The following is a 15,967-nucleotide window of genomic DNA, read 5'->3' as shown; positions in this document are numbered from 1 at the left end:
CAATAACTTTTTAGTTTAAAAAATAATATTACATTTAATTAATATAATGGTTAATTACATTTTATTTTTAAATTAATTTTTATTTAATGATTTAGTTTAATGAAATTATAATTTCTTTATTAAATATTATCAATATAAAAAAATAGTTTAGAATACTAGCGATAAGTATTTGCATTGTTAATATAATATATGAAAGGTTTTTATTATGGCGGCCTCTTCTAGAGTGACAAATGTTGAAATATATGGTTTATGGTGGACCAACTTTTGTGATAGGGTATTATAAGCATGTTGTTTTTTTTATTTATTTTAAACAAAAATATATTATGAGTTTTGTATTGTTGGTGAAATAAATAAGAGGGTTACATAAAAGTAAAGTTGTGGGCTTGTTGGACATTTGAAATTCCTTTGGGATTGGGTTGAGGTCTACCCCACGGCACCCGATGGAATTGTTTCTTCCTACACCTCCATACCTTCTTCTCTCATTCATAAGTTTTCAAATTTCTAAAAATGTCCTTTTATAATATTCTGGATTACATAATCTGGAAGTCATTTTTCAAATTTGTAATAAGTTACTGAATTACATAATTCGGAAGTCATTTTTCAGATACATGATTATTCTCCAAATTACATAATCTGGAAGTGTTATTTAATTTTCAGATTATGTAATCTGGAAGTCTTTTTTCAAATGAGTTTCTAAATTACATAATCCGAAAACTACTCTATGGGGGTGACACAAGAAGGACAAAAATGTATTTTCATGTTGTGTATGGAGGTGGCAGAAGAAGATATGGAGGTGCAGGAAGAAACAGTCCACCCGATGCTGGCAACATCTTCTGTAGACTCTTTCTTTCTACACCTCCATAACTTCTTCTGTCATCCCCATACTAAATGTAAAAATATTGTTTTCTCCTTTTTTGTGCCACCTTCATACATCCGGAAGCTGGTTTTGGATCCGGAAGTGTTATTGAGATTTATAAAATCTGGAACTCTTTTTGCATTTGAAATAAGCCTATGAATTATGTAATCCGGATATATTCTGGATTACATAATCCGAAAGTCAATCTCATATTTAGAAAAGACTTCTGGATTATGTAATCCGGAAGCTAATCACACATCTGAAAAAAAAAAACTTTCAAACTACATTATTCGGAAGCTAATTCTGGATCTAGAAAAAGACTTCCAGATTATGTAATCTGGAATATTAAAAAAGGGTATTTTTGGAATATTAAAAAAGGGTATTTTTGGAATATAAAAAACACATGGGATGGCACAAGAAGGTATGGAGGTGCAGGAAGAAGAAGCAGCCCTTCTGTGTTTATGTTCATGTTGTGTCTATCCAGTATCTTCTAAAACTAAAAAACAAAATCATTTAATCAAACCAATTCTCAGCTCAATTGTCCACATCATTTAATCAAACTATAAATACTTTTTTAAAAATTAAAAAATTATTAATATTTAAATTAATTTTTATTATCAATAAAAATTTATAAAATAATTTTTAAATTATTATCTAAATAATTATAAAAATTTTAACTATTAAGTGATAACTAAATTATAACTAAATTTTTGTATACTAATTTAAAATTTAATTTATAATAATAATAAAATAAATTTAAATATTCATAATTTATAATTTATAAAATAATATTTAATTTAAATTAATTATTTTTATCTTTAAAATTAATTTATATAGAGAGAGATAATTTTGACTTCTTTTAATTTAATAACTTTCTAACTTCAAAACTACTATTAACTATTTAAAATATTAAATAGAGTATTAAATGTTTTTTAACTTTTAAAATGTAAGAAGATGTACGTTAATCGAAGAAACATGTAAAAAACAACCTTACAATACGTTGAAGCTAGTTGAAAATTGTTGCATTCTTAATTTAATTAATATTTATTATGTTAATACTTAAATTAAAAGAGGGCGTTTGTTTATTTTGTAAGACCAAATATTATTTATTTGTATTAATTGTTTCTAAATTAAAATGTTTTTCAATTAAATATAGATTTATTACAATAAATAATGGTCGTAGAGTTTTCAAAAGAGCGATGCAAAGAGTAAAAAAGAGATTCTATATGGAATTAGTGTATGCTTAATGTTCCAATAGAAATGAAAGATGTTTTTGTGATTATGCATTAGAGACGATCTCCATTGGAACACAAATTTACACGGTAGTGTTAGCTAAGCCTACATAAAAAAATATATTTTTAACTATAGTGTAGGTTTGAGGACACTAAAATGACTATAAAATTAAATAATTATTCAAAAGTGGACTTTAAGTCTTTCCACCCACTTATATACTAAGAAATTGTCCTAATCTCTAATCAATGTGAGAACTCAAACAACACACACCCTCTCACGTCGAGACTACCAACTCATGTGTCTTGTGCGTGAGACTATATATTATGGGTGGTCCGATAGTAGATCGATATCCAATGGTCATATAAGTCTAACAAACAATCGCTAGAATAGACATTGTTGGGGATCTCTCCTTAATTTTATGGGAGATTATGACCAATGAATATTGGTAACACTATTGTGGGAGAGTTAAATTATTGATACCCTCAATTAAGTTAATTAAGGGGGAGAATTGTTGGGAATCCCTCCTTAATTTAATGGGAGATTATGACCAATTAATATTGGTAATCGATCCATTGAATATATTCAATGATGACCATTAAAAAGTTTTTGGGAAATTGTAACTCTCTCTTGAAAATGTATGAACATTAATCTCTTTATTCAATGATTGAGTGTTATCATCACATAGTGAGAGAGAAACAAATATTGTAATCTTACTTTCATAGTGGAGGCATTTTCTGGACTAGGTCCCGTGGATATTTATTTCTCAAGTTGATAAGGTTTTCACACGTTAAAAATTATTGGTCTCATTATTCTATTTTTGTTCTATTCTCTATTATTTATTTATTGCTTCCAAAAGTGTCCATCTTGTATCTACATCAAAGAGGCCAACAGAAATGATTTTGATACCACATTAAGAAGTAAAATTTAAGCCTAACTCAACCTCATAAAACCAACTTATAAGGTGGGGTTTACACCCACTTATATATATACTATGAAATGTCCTAATACTTAGTCTATGAGGGATCTGCAACAATAATTAAACTTATCGTCGCCATTGAAGACATTACGTGAGAAAGCAAATGGGAGTAAATTATTGCCATTGGGGACACTAAATATTAACTTGTATTCACTTTGTGTTTCCATCTTCGACGCAGTATCATTCTGCAACTTATTTTTTGATTGCATATATTTTTTGTCCACATTCTAGATGCTAACTTATTATTATTATTATTACAATAATTTTTAACTTGCATCTACTTTGTGTCCACATTCTAGACTCAATATTATTCATCACTTTTTTTTTCATTGCATCTACTTTGTATCCACATTATAGACAATAACTTATTATTATTATTATTTTAATAATTTTTAGTGTGAGTTAAAGGTCTTCATTGTGAGCACAATGTTCCGCATTTATTTTTATGTCCAACTTGAGTAGACTTCACCCTTGTTAGTGACTTTTTTTTACAACCTTCACTTTTTGTTGACAGCTAATATGAATTTTTCTTGTAATGTCACTATAAGAAAATCATGAAATAAAAACCAATTTTAGAGACAAAAAATATTTAGTTACTATAATGACTAAATTATAGACCATTTTAGAAACTAAAAAAAATTGGTTTCTAAATTAGTTTATATTATTTTTAAATAGTTTCTAAATTGATATCTAATTATCTACCAAAATTTTAATTACCAATTATTTAGATTATAAATTTAGTAGCAAAAACTTTGGTAGCTAATAATATACCAATTTAAAAACCATTTAACAATAATAGAAATTAATTTAGAAATAAATAAAAAATTAATCTCTAAAATGGTCTCTAGTTTAGTCACCATAACAACTAATTATTTTTTGTTCCTAAAATTAGTTTTTATTTCATAATGTTCTTGTAGTGATAATTTAGTCAATATAGTGACTAATTATTGTTTATCTCTAAATTAATTAGTATTTAACGATTTGTAGTGATCGACTTACAATAATTTACACATTTATACAATTAATATTTTTATTGAATTATGCTTTCATTAACTCCTTTTACAATTAATATCTTTTATTGAATTATGTTTTCATTAACTCCTTTTACAATTAATATCTTTTATTGAATTATGTTTTCATTAACTCCTTTTACAATTAACATCTTTTATTGAATTATGTTTTCATTAACTCCTTTTACGTTAACGTAGGAAGTAAAGCCTTCCTTACGTACTTCCAAAACTTTTGACAATCCTTTTGCTAATCCAATATTGAGTATTTGATGAGAAATGAACTAAAAAATCATTAAATAAAAATTAATTTTAGAAAAAAAAATAATTAGTTGTTATATTAATTAAATTAGATAAAATTTTATATACTAAAAAAAATAAATTAGTTTTTATTATTGATAAATAATTTTTAAATTGGTATCTAATGAGTTACGAAGATTTACTACCAATTATTTAGATTCTAAATTTGGTAGCAAAAACTTTAATAACTAATTAAATACAAATTTATAAACTATTTATCAATAATATAAACTAATTTGAAACCAATAATTTTTTTTGTCTCTAAAATGGTCTCTAATTTAGTCAATATAACAATTAATTATTTTTTGTCTATAAAATTAGTTTCTATTTAATGATTTTCTTGTAGTGTTACATTCACCATTCTTTAATATTAAAGAGAGTTAAGAATAATAAACTTTAAAGGATAAATCATAAAAAAATAAAAAAATAATATCTATATAATTTTTGTATAAATTTTTATCCTTTATTTATTTTAAATTTATCTCTACCAATTTATTAGGTCTCAATACCTAATTTGCTGAAATTAAGAAAAGTGGTAAATCCAATTGTTAGGGATAAATTTTTGTTTTATTTTTTGAAATTATCATTTTTATTAATATTTCTATCTGTTTCAGTTATGCTATACAATATATTATTTCAAAAATTACAAAATTATTGTTATCTAAAATGATTTCTATTATTAATAGAAAATTATAAAATGGTTTATAAATTGGTATCTAAATTAGCTATCAAGGTTTTAGCTAGTAATCTTTTAGATTCTAAATTAATCTCTAAAAGACTAATAAATACTAATTTAGAACATAGAGTAATTAGTAGCTAAAATCTTGGTAGCTAGTAGTTAGATACCAATTTAGAAAATACTTTATGAATATTTATTAATAATAAAAACTACTTTAGCTATCAATAAATTTTTAGTTTATAAAATGGTTTTTTAGTCAATATCGTAAATAATTATTTTAGTTTTTAAGATTATATTTTATTTAATGATTTTCTTGTAGTAGGTGTATGACTAACATGATTTCTTGCCATATATTCATAATTATCACTAAAAAAAACTTTAAAGAGAAACCAATTTTAGAGACAAAAAATAATTAATTACTATATTGACTAAATTATATACTATTTTAGAGACTAAAAAATTATTGATATTTAAATTATTTTATATTATTAATAAAATTTATAAAATACTTTTTAAATTGGTATTTAATTAGCAACCAAAGTTTTAGTTACAAGCTTTAGAATATAAATTAATTGGTAGCTAAAACTTTAGTAGCTAATTAAATACAAATTTAGAAACTAGTTTGTAAATCTTATTAATAATAAAAATTACTTTACATATTAATATTTTTTTTTTCTTCTTCTTCAAAATAGTGTATCTAATTTAGTCAACATAATAACTAATTATTTTTTATCTATAAAATTGACTTTTATTTAATAATTTTCTTTTAATGTATGAGTGTGATTTTCTAAGATTAAATATAAAACTCTAAATTTTTATTAAATAAAAAAATTATGTTATGTTTTATTAATGATTTGATCAAATATATAAACCTTGAAGTTGTAAAGAGTTGATGAGATTTTGTATCAATTTTTTTTTATATCAAATACAAAGAAATCATCCTAACATAAGAAACACAAATGTTATTTTTATTAATAGTAGTTTCAATGAATTAAATAATATTGGTTAAAACATGTTTAAAATTAATCTCTTAAAAATGTCGAATATGAAAAAAATATATTATTAAGAATTTAACATAAATTATAAATGTATGCATTGATATATATATATATATATATATTATGATAATTTTAAAATAATTAACTTAATATATGGTTTGTGTATAAACTATTATGATATTATGTTATAAGGAGCCCTAAATATTGGGAAGATATTTTAATTTTCCTAACAGTTTTAATGATGTATATTAAAATTCATATAGTTTGAATATTAATTATAAAATAATAATAGTAGATGTAAATGATAGTTATTTATATATACATTTATAGCTACGTTTTACACTTATACTAAAAAAACATGAAAGTAAATATTTTTTTAAGTTATTTCTAATGGGTGATATGACCACTGAATGAAATATTATTATTATTATTTTTAATTTATCTTTAAAGTAAATATTATATTTGTTGTATTTATAATAATGTATATAATGAAAATAAAATAGGTAATTTTAATAAAATTCTTTTAAAAGGTCACATATTTATTGCTATTCATGTAAAACGAATTTTGTATACGGTGCAAAACAACCTTAAACTTGTGTATAGAAGATACACACAATAAATACTACTAATAATACGTTTATAATATAATTTACTCGAAATTAATCATCTCACTTCTCAATAATGAAAAAAACAAATAAAATTATATTTCCTAAAATATCAAATGATATCTTCTTATAATTTAATTTTTTTAAAAAAAATTGCCTAAATTTGGATATTATTTAGCAAATATTTAGGATATTATATGCAATAATTTAAAAATATTAATGAGTGCATTAAATATTTATAATTATCAAAATTTAATGAAAAAAATGTCAGTCATAATTTTTGGTAGTATAAAGAAAATGCAACAAAATGAAGACAAAATATTTTACCAAATAATAAACCAATTTTTTAAGTTGTGTATCAAACTAAGAATTAAAATTTTACCAAAAAAAGTTAGAACATGTTTAAAGAAACTTCTCTATAAGTTTTTTTTTCTCTCCTAAAAGTATTATGGAGAAGTCTGTTTAAATATATCCTTAAAAATTGACTAAAAATAGTTGCATTCGTAATTTAATCTTTTAATTATTTTTATTTTAATAACTAACTATTAAATAAGTGGCATAAAAATATTAATTATATATTTACAACAGAAAAATAAGTTAATTATATATTTATAATTCAATTTTTTTAATTTAATAATATTTACTCTCAATTAAGAAAATAATAATAATTTTTTTATATTTTCCAAAATATTAAATGATATATAATTTTAAATTAATATTTTCCTATACCAGTTGCTATTATACGGGAAAGTATTCAGTATTTATATGAAATGTTTTTAAATTTTCAAAATATTAAATGGGTTTGTAAAATATTTTTAAACATAGAAACATACATAGTGCCTGATATATACTTTTAATATATAAAGTCTCAAATTAATCTTTATTTTTAAAATTCATTATATTTTTTATTCCCCTATTTTTTTTAAAGAAAAGTAAACACAAAATTGTATTGCATTCCATTTTCCCCTTTTTCTTCTTCTAAATTTAGGGTATTATCTTAGATTAAAGTTAAGAAACAATCTCTCAGAATATTAAATCTCTTTCGCGCTTCAGACATTTAAGATGTTTCAATATTTTTTCCTTTTTTATTTTGTTTTGTTCCAATCTCACCCTTGCTAGTCAAATATGACATTTTTTAACCGTTAGAAATTATTAATTTAATCATTACTAAAACTAATTTCTATAAAAAGTTATTGATTTTTTTTTAAAAAGTCAATTTATTAAAATATATGAAACAAATAAAGAGATAAGAATATAGATAATTTAAATAAACATAAATTATTCATGAGAGAAAAATAAATATAAATTAACTTAAATTGATTTCACTGGTTGATGAACTCATACACTTAAGTTTTTTTAAAAAAGTCATGCACATATATAGCTTAATCATAATTTTTTATGTGTTAAATATTTATTTTTACCTTTTTTAAGTAGATTTTTGAGGGTGTAGTTATTAAATCTCGACTAATCTAAATCAAAATTTTCCTATGAAATAAAAAAAAAATCTACTAAATTTTAGGGTGATAGTTTAAGAGGACTTACCATTCTTCATTTCTGTATGAGTTAAAGTGATATGAGTCCATAAATACATCAACAAAGAAATTGAATTATATGTAATAAAAAAACACTTATATTTATTACTTACAAACCGGCAAAGAAATTGAATTACGTGTAATAAAAAAAACTTATATTTATTACTTACAAACGTTCCTTTTGTTATAATCAAGTAACTTCCACTTTGAAGCTTGCAGTTACTCTCAAATATTTATTAATGTTTGAAACTGAGAGAAGAAATAGGATTAAATATGTTGTGTAATAAATGAGGCAAGGCAAAGACAAGGAACTGAGTTGGGAAACAAATAAATGTTTTATGAGAGAGAGAGATTGAAGAAAAAACAAAAACTCAAAAACTAAAACACAGCTAGGAATGAAATAGCACAGCCAGTATGCAGCAAACACGTGCAGGAAGTGGCGTTAAGGGTTAGGGTTCTTCACTTTCAGTGAATGGGGATTCTCAGCAGTATCATATTGAACACTACTCCGAGTCAATCACAGATAGGCCCCACAACCTTTCTATCATTATTCTCTATAATATTTTTATTACATAATTCATATTTTTTGTACTATAAATAAAGTATCATGGACACACATACAACACACACCATATAGCAGTGAGAGCCTAGTCTCTCATCTCTCTGGTTTGTACTCTCAGAGGGTGAGGGAGAGGGAATACCTTCATTGGTATTCAGAGAGTGAGAGTCATAAACTCCGTAGCCAGTTCAGTTTTATAGCTTCTTGAGTTAAATTCGTAAGCTTTTCTTCCAACTCTCTCTCTCTCTCCGTTTCTGTTTGGCTGACTTTTTTGTTGAAGCTTTTTCTTGCATGCTTGCTTGTTTATTTTTATGTCAATTTCACGACAGAAAGAAAGGGGTGAATGGGGTTGCTACCAATGCAAATTATGAGCGATCCCTTTTACAAAATGGTTTTTGAATAGAATTTTGGAGTCTTTGAACATGGATATACACGTAGTTTTTTGGTTGAATTTTGTTTTTCTGATCAATTCTCAGAATTGTTCCATTTTTTTGTGCCTCCTGCCCAGAGTCGTGTCCAGGGACACCTCTTATGATCCGATTATGAAAGCATCTTAATTTTTGGGGCTGTTTGTGTTGATTTTTTGTTTGTTACGGATGTGATAATGGTTAGTGGCAACTGGTATGGAAGCCATGGATGTTCACGGCCATGTCTTTAATCTCTGAGTGAATACACTAAATTCCGGAAGCGTTTTTGGGTGTGACTTTACTTTTGATTTTGTACCCATCTGCGTCAAAGAAAACTGTAATTTAGGATGGTCGGTTGGAGATAAAATGTATTTTTATTTTCGAATTAATATATTCTTACAGTAATAATTTTTTGAGATCCACCCTTTTCTCATTCTTTCAATTCATAACTCTTTTTAACAATAAAATATGATATTTAATAAATAAAAATAATATAAACAAAATTTTAAAATAAAATAACAATATTATCGGTTGTGAATTGGAAGTGTGAAAGAAAATGATAGTGAGCATTGGAATTGCAAAAAAACGTTTTCAGCTGTTATTCAAACATAACATTAACTAAGAATTGTTAGTGTCTTGTTTGTTTTTGGTTTTCCATTTGATGTGGCATTTGCATGTTTGTTAAGAACACTCTTTATAATTGATGATTACTGTGGCATGTGTGCTGCTAGTGAGACTTTTTATAAAATGGATGTTATTCAACTGACTAAGGGCTATTTCACTTTGATTTTTGGTTCTTCATTTTATTATGTAATCAGATCTATAATTTCGGAAAAAAAAGGTTGCAGGGTTCATCTAGTACTGTTATGGCAAACTCAAGTGAAGAGGAGAACCAACGGGCTTGTGATACTTTACGCTCGATCGATGTCTCAAAGAATAAGGGCTCGCAGGAAGGGGATGAAAAAGAAGCTACACCAGAAAAGCTGTCCAAACTTTCAGATGAGCCCAAAGAGGTGGGTATGAGGACGGTTATGGCTTTTCTTATCCTTCCCCAGGACCAAGAGAATGAGCAAATCCATGAAGCTGAGATTTCTGACGATATCCTACGTATTGGCAAACTCTACAGGGATCTCTCTATCAATGTTCTCCAAAAAGTGTCAAGGTCTGATTATGGCTTAATTGCTACATTGAACAGTAGTTTTCGATCTCTGATTCGGAGTGGAGAACTGTATAAGCGGAGGCAGGAAATGGGTGTTGTAGAGCATTGGATTTACTTTTCTTGCAATCTCGGTCAATGGGAAGGATATGATCCAAACCGTGGGCGTTGGATGAAGATGCCAAAAATGCCTCGTGATGACTGCTTTATGTACTCGGATAAGGAGTCGTTGGGTGTTGGTACTGATATTCTTGTTTTTGGAAGGGCGATAACGGCTCCAGTGGTTTATGGATACAGCCTTTTGACCAACACCTGGTCATCTTCTGTAGAAATGAACATTCCCAGATGCTTGTTTGCATCTGCAAGCATTGGAGGAATTGCCATAGTGGCTGGTGGTGTTGATCCACGTGGCAAGGTCTTGAGCGTAGCTGAGCTTTATAACTCAGAAACCAGAAAGTGGGAAACTCTTCCAAACATGCATACAGAAAGGAGGATGTCTGCTGGTTTTTTCATGGATGGGAAATTTTATGTGATTGGTGGAATTGCAGAAGACAACAAAACAGAGATAAGAAGCGGTGAGGAGTATGATTTGGAGACCAAAACATGGCGTACAATACCCGACATGTTTCCTTCGCGAGGTGAAGAAGCCTATATGGACTCTCCTCCTTTGGTTGCAGTTGTTGATAATGTATTGTATTCTGCAGATTTTAAAGAGCACATAATAAGGAGATATGTGAAAGAGACTAACAAATGGGTAACCATTGGAAGTCTTCCTGAGAAAACATCCTCTATGGGTGGATGGGGAATAGGATTTCGGGCATGTGGAAATCGGATCATGGTTATTGGTGGGCTTAGCTCTGTGAGTGGAGGTATTACTGAAATTAATTCTTGGATCCCAGCTGAAGGTGCACTGCAGTGGAACCTGCTTGCAAGAAGGAGGATAGGGAGCTTTGTGATTAATTGCGCAGTGATGGGATGCTGAGGTGTTTGCTTTTGGTGAATAGAGATTATGGATGTCTTGTGAAAGAGATTAATAACTCTATTTAGGTTCTTGCTCATAGGGTACTACCTTCCCTCTCTATATAAGGGAAATTTCAGGTCTTATTTAAAATCATAGTCTCTTAGTAGACGTTTATTTTTATTTTATAGTTAGTGTGAGTCTTTTTCCTTTTCTTTAAATGACCAATAGAGCAACTTGGAATCTTATATCATGCAGGCTCAGATGCTCCTGCTAAATGTTGCCCATTTTCATAAGCAATGCAGAATTGTAATTGGTCACCTTTTCATCTTGTTTTCTCACATTTCTCTTTTTATCTACCTATTTATCGAGAACGCACTCTCCTAAAGGTTAATCTACTTGGTCAAAGATTTTATTATTATTATTATATGATCTTTTAACACAGATGCCCTACATTCGCACTTAAGGGCTCTTTGGGCCTGAAGCAAGGACAATGAACAGGCGCATACCTTGCACATAAATTTAACCTTTTATTGACTACTTGATCATACAAACTTTGATACCATATAAATGATCAAACTTAAAATCCTAGGTCATTAGTGGTGAGGAATAAGGACCCATTTTATTTATTTTATCTCCAGTTACAATTTTTTGTCTGATCTTTTCCAAACCGTACACTGCCATTATCTCACTGCTTCACCTCTCGCTCACTATCATGAGAAAAGAGAGAGAGTAAATAGCATTTTTCTCACGTCTCTCATTTAATACTCTTTCTAATTAAACCTATCCCTTTGTCTCGCTCTCTATGCTTTCTAATGTTTTCAACAAAAATACTCTTGTAAAGATATTTCACGTCCTTGTGTGTTAGATAAAATTGTTTAGTTGCATATCTACTTTACATTAAGAGCATGTAAATTTCATTCAAAGGGTAGTTGGTAGACTAATTAAAACTGGAAAATATGGACAAATGACTTCGAGTGAAAAGGGATGTATATATATGATCAGTATGTAGAATGACAGATGATTGTAAACTTATTCGTTCTTGCTTGAATTATCATGTGAGGATCTTCACACTCGAAAGAGTAATTAACCATTTTTCTCTTTTTGTCTCAACAAGATTGTAAGCTTTTGAGGGCCTTATTATTACCTTTAGTTGGTGTATCTAATTTGCTAAATGTCAAATCTGATCTATATACATTAATCATGCTCATTCCATATCAGGGCGCCACTTATATATGGATTTTTTTATTGAATTAGATTCACAAACTCTCATGCGCTTATGACAATAATTTTAGAGAAATTATTTTAGTTTATTAACTTTGAATCTTCCTTTTAAAATTCCTCACTTTCTATCTTTTGTACTGTTGGTTTTATTGGAATTTATTTCACAATTTACATTTATATGGATGGCGTGTTGTTTTGAAGGAATTATATAATTTCAAAAAAAAAAATATTTATTTTCCATAATTTGTCAATGTAGGGTGTAAGGAGAATATCCAGGGATTACAAAGTTGTAAGATTTAGTAGCAGAACAAGAAAAGGAAAATCAGATTGAAATTGTTTATGTAATTTAAATTTGCACACATATATAGTTATGACTTCTGCACAAGGCAATTATGTTTTCAGAACTTATATTAGTAATTAGTCTGAATTTTAAAGGCATGAAGAAGTAAATGAGTGGTCAATAAACCAAACACATGACAATACATTGAATGGGCGCATCGATTTGTAATAAGATTAGAAATTACAAGACTTTTCCAACCTTGTGTTTATTCTTCATATTTTCAGTGATTGATGCTGTTTTATACAAATTGCCATGTACATTTCATGTTATGCATAACTTGTTGGAAGAGTTTTGTGCTAACAAATAAATATGTACAAAGCATGTTTTTCAGAGACTCTAGCTAGGTTAATTTTTCCTCTCACCATGGTGGAAATATAGTTATGAATTAGTCCTTAGCATTAGAAAACATTCTTTTAAGCTAATTATCATCATACCCACTAAACAGATGCTATGGGATCCATTGGTCTTCATGGTTTGTACCAGACACCAGTTCTTCAGATTTTTTTGTCTGTAGCTCTTGTTCATCTGATACCGTTTAATCCGCTAACCTAAACCGTTAATAGTTATTACATAATTATTAATTTATCATGTTGTTACTCTTGGAGAATGTGTATAGTAACTGGCGACTCTATAATATAAGGACCACATCGCACACAGAAAAAACCGTCTTAGTTGGATAACATACAAGACCTGGGTTTGTGAGAAGTGAAACTATGTAGGTATCCCTAAATTATTTAACTTTGCTACAAGTAAAAACGACTATTAAAAGGGAATGGCTCCACGTTCATGAGTTTCTGTTTGTTATTTTTCTCATATAAGACTATTTCCTTGAGCTCATCATGTGGGACAAGAAGTAAAGATGAAAGAAGAAAACATCAGCTGACAAGATGTTCGCCTCTTCCTATATAAATTCAGAACTTGTTTCAAAACAACATTAGAACTTCTGTTCACTAAAGATTATTATGATTCTGGTTTTAGTATAAGATGGTTACTAATTTGTATAAGGGTTGAAGTGTTTTTTTTTTAATTTTTTTGCTGATAAAAAAAAACCTTCTATTCACTGAGTATTTTTTTTTTTTTTAATTTTAGATAAAGTTATTTAAAATTATTTTTCAGAATACAAAATTAAATAAAACATTGATTTTAAAATACAATTTAAAAAAAATTATATCACAATTCTTTTACTATAAATACAATCATTTTTTTTCTAAAAATAATTCAAATATATATTATACAGTAAAATATAAATTTAAATAAAATTAATTTCTTAAAAACAAATTTTATTCTCTAAATCTAATCAAAAAATATATTTATTGAATCAAATAATTAACTATTTATACCTTTTTTCATCAATAACTCAAAGACAAGTTCAAAATTGTGAAGGTTGGTCTTAAAGTGTGGAATGGTGAAGCTTATGGATGTTTGGATACAAACAAAAAGAGGATTTTGAAAAAAATTGAAGATTTAGAAGTCCGAGATGATAACTCTATTCTCAACGAAAGTGTTAAGTTGATAAGAATGGATCTTATTTGTCAGTTAAGGGTGACCGACAAAAAGATAGAATCTTTCTTTAAGCAAAAAGCTAGAGATAACTAGCTCAAACATAGTGATTCGAACTCAAAATATTATCATTCAGTTACTAGATGGAGAAGACTTAGGAATAGGGTAAAAGGGGTTGAGGTAGGAAATCAATGGTGTGGGACCCTAAAGTCGTCCAAAGAGAAGCTAAAAAATTGTTTGAAGATAGATTTGTGGCTTCACATGATTTTGGGCTAAGTCTTGGTTCAGTTGAGTTTAAGTCCTTTTATTTAGAGGATAATTTAAGTTTGATCTCCAATTTCACAGAGGAAAAAGTAAAGGAAACGGTTTGACAATGTGATGGGTCAAAAAGCTCCAACCCGGATGGGTTCAATCTCAACTTTATCAAGAATAGTTGGGACACGATCAAATACGATATTGTGGAAGTTGTATTTTTCTTCCAAGAAACAGGTTGTTTTCAAAAGGGATGTAACGCATCCTTTATAACTTTAGTCCCAAAAGTGAGTGATCCTACTAAACTCGACTAGTATAGACCCATATCCCTAGTGGGTTCTCTATACAAGATTAAAACCAAGGTGTTATCCTGCCGAATTAAGAAGGTGCTCCCTGTAGTTATTGATGAAAGTCAATCGTCCTTCTTGAAGAATAGAGGGATGCTAGATAGTGTCCTTGTGGCTAATGAGATTGTGGAGGACTTGAGGAGGTGTAGGAGGAGAGGTTTGTGTTTGAAGGTGAACTATGAAAAGGCGTATGATTCGATAAATTGAGAGTTCCTATTTGATAAGCTACAACGGTTGGGTTTACATAATAGGTGGATTGAGTGGGTTAGAGGTTGCTTGGAGTCCACAACAATGTCAGTATTGGTCAATGGAAGTCCCACGAAGGAATTCACACCAACGAGAGGGTTGAGCCAGGAAGATCCCTTAGCTCCGTTTCTCTTTATTATTGTTGTTGAAGGATTGGCTGGGCTAGTTAGACAAGCAATCAAGTCAAATATGCTTGGAGGCGTGAAGGTGGGGAGGAATGAGGTGGAATCTTGTGTATTATAATTTGCTTACGACACTCTGTTCATATGTAAAGACTCCTTCGCTAATGTATTCACATTAAAAGCTACTATAAGGTTATGAGTTGGTTTATGGTCTGAAGGTTAACTTTCATAAGTCAAGATTGACAGACATAAATGTTGAAAGAATGCCACCACTTTACCACAATTATAACATTTGTTGAAGATGCAATCCTTCGCATAATGACAATATTTGTGACATTTGTAACACTCGATGTTGGAGTAAATTTGATTGGCCGCCTCTTCCTTGACCACATCATCTTCCACGCCAATTTGGTTGGCTCGACTGTTCCTTTTCCTTATAATACCCTTCATGACTATTGCCTTTACCACCGCAACCATTTCCACATTTTCCACGACCACACCCTCTACTTCGAGAATTTTGATGATAGAGTACCTTTTCGTCTTAGATTGACGCCTTGGTTTGAAGTGCTTGTTTGAGTGTTTCCTCCTTATTTTTTTTCGTTGCTCGTGTGCCTCGAGAGAACTGACGAGCTCGTCGACTGTGAGCGTCGCTAGATCCTTTGACTCTTCT

At 28.5% G+C, this 15,967-nt stretch overlaps 2 protein-coding genes across 2 annotated transcripts; both read left to right on the top strand.

Moving 5' to 3' along the window:
* The first annotated feature begins 8,810 nt into the window (after positions 1-8,810).
* On the top strand, positions 8,811-11,651 carry LOC137805933 (F-box/kelch-repeat protein SKIP11-like). Its single transcript, XM_068605808.1, has 2 exons — positions 8,811-8,962; positions 9,994-11,651. The coding sequence occupies exon 2, from the start codon at positions 10,019-10,021 to the stop codon at positions 11,288-11,290; it is 1,272 nt and encodes a 423-aa protein (XP_068461909.1). The 5' UTR covers positions 8,811-8,962; positions 9,994-10,018; the 3' UTR covers positions 11,291-11,651.
* Positions 11,652-15,022: 3,371 nt separating this feature from the next.
* Positions 15,023-15,418, top strand: LOC137805644 (uncharacterized mitochondrial protein AtMg01250-like). Its single transcript, XM_068605584.1, has 2 exons — positions 15,023-15,117; positions 15,181-15,418. The coding sequence occupies exons 1-2, from the start codon at positions 15,023-15,025 to the stop codon at positions 15,416-15,418; spliced, it is 333 nt and encodes a 110-aa protein (XP_068461685.1).
* Positions 15,419-15,967: the final 549 nt, after the last annotated feature.

The sequence above is a fragment of the Phaseolus vulgaris genome, chromosome 3 (assembly GCF_000499845.2).
Source record: "Phaseolus vulgaris cultivar G19833 chromosome 3, P. vulgaris v2.0, whole genome shotgun sequence".
In the NCBI taxonomy this organism is placed as follows: domain Eukaryota; kingdom Viridiplantae; phylum Streptophyta; class Magnoliopsida; order Fabales; family Fabaceae; genus Phaseolus; species Phaseolus vulgaris.
This window is presented reverse-complemented; position numbering and strand designations above follow the sequence as displayed.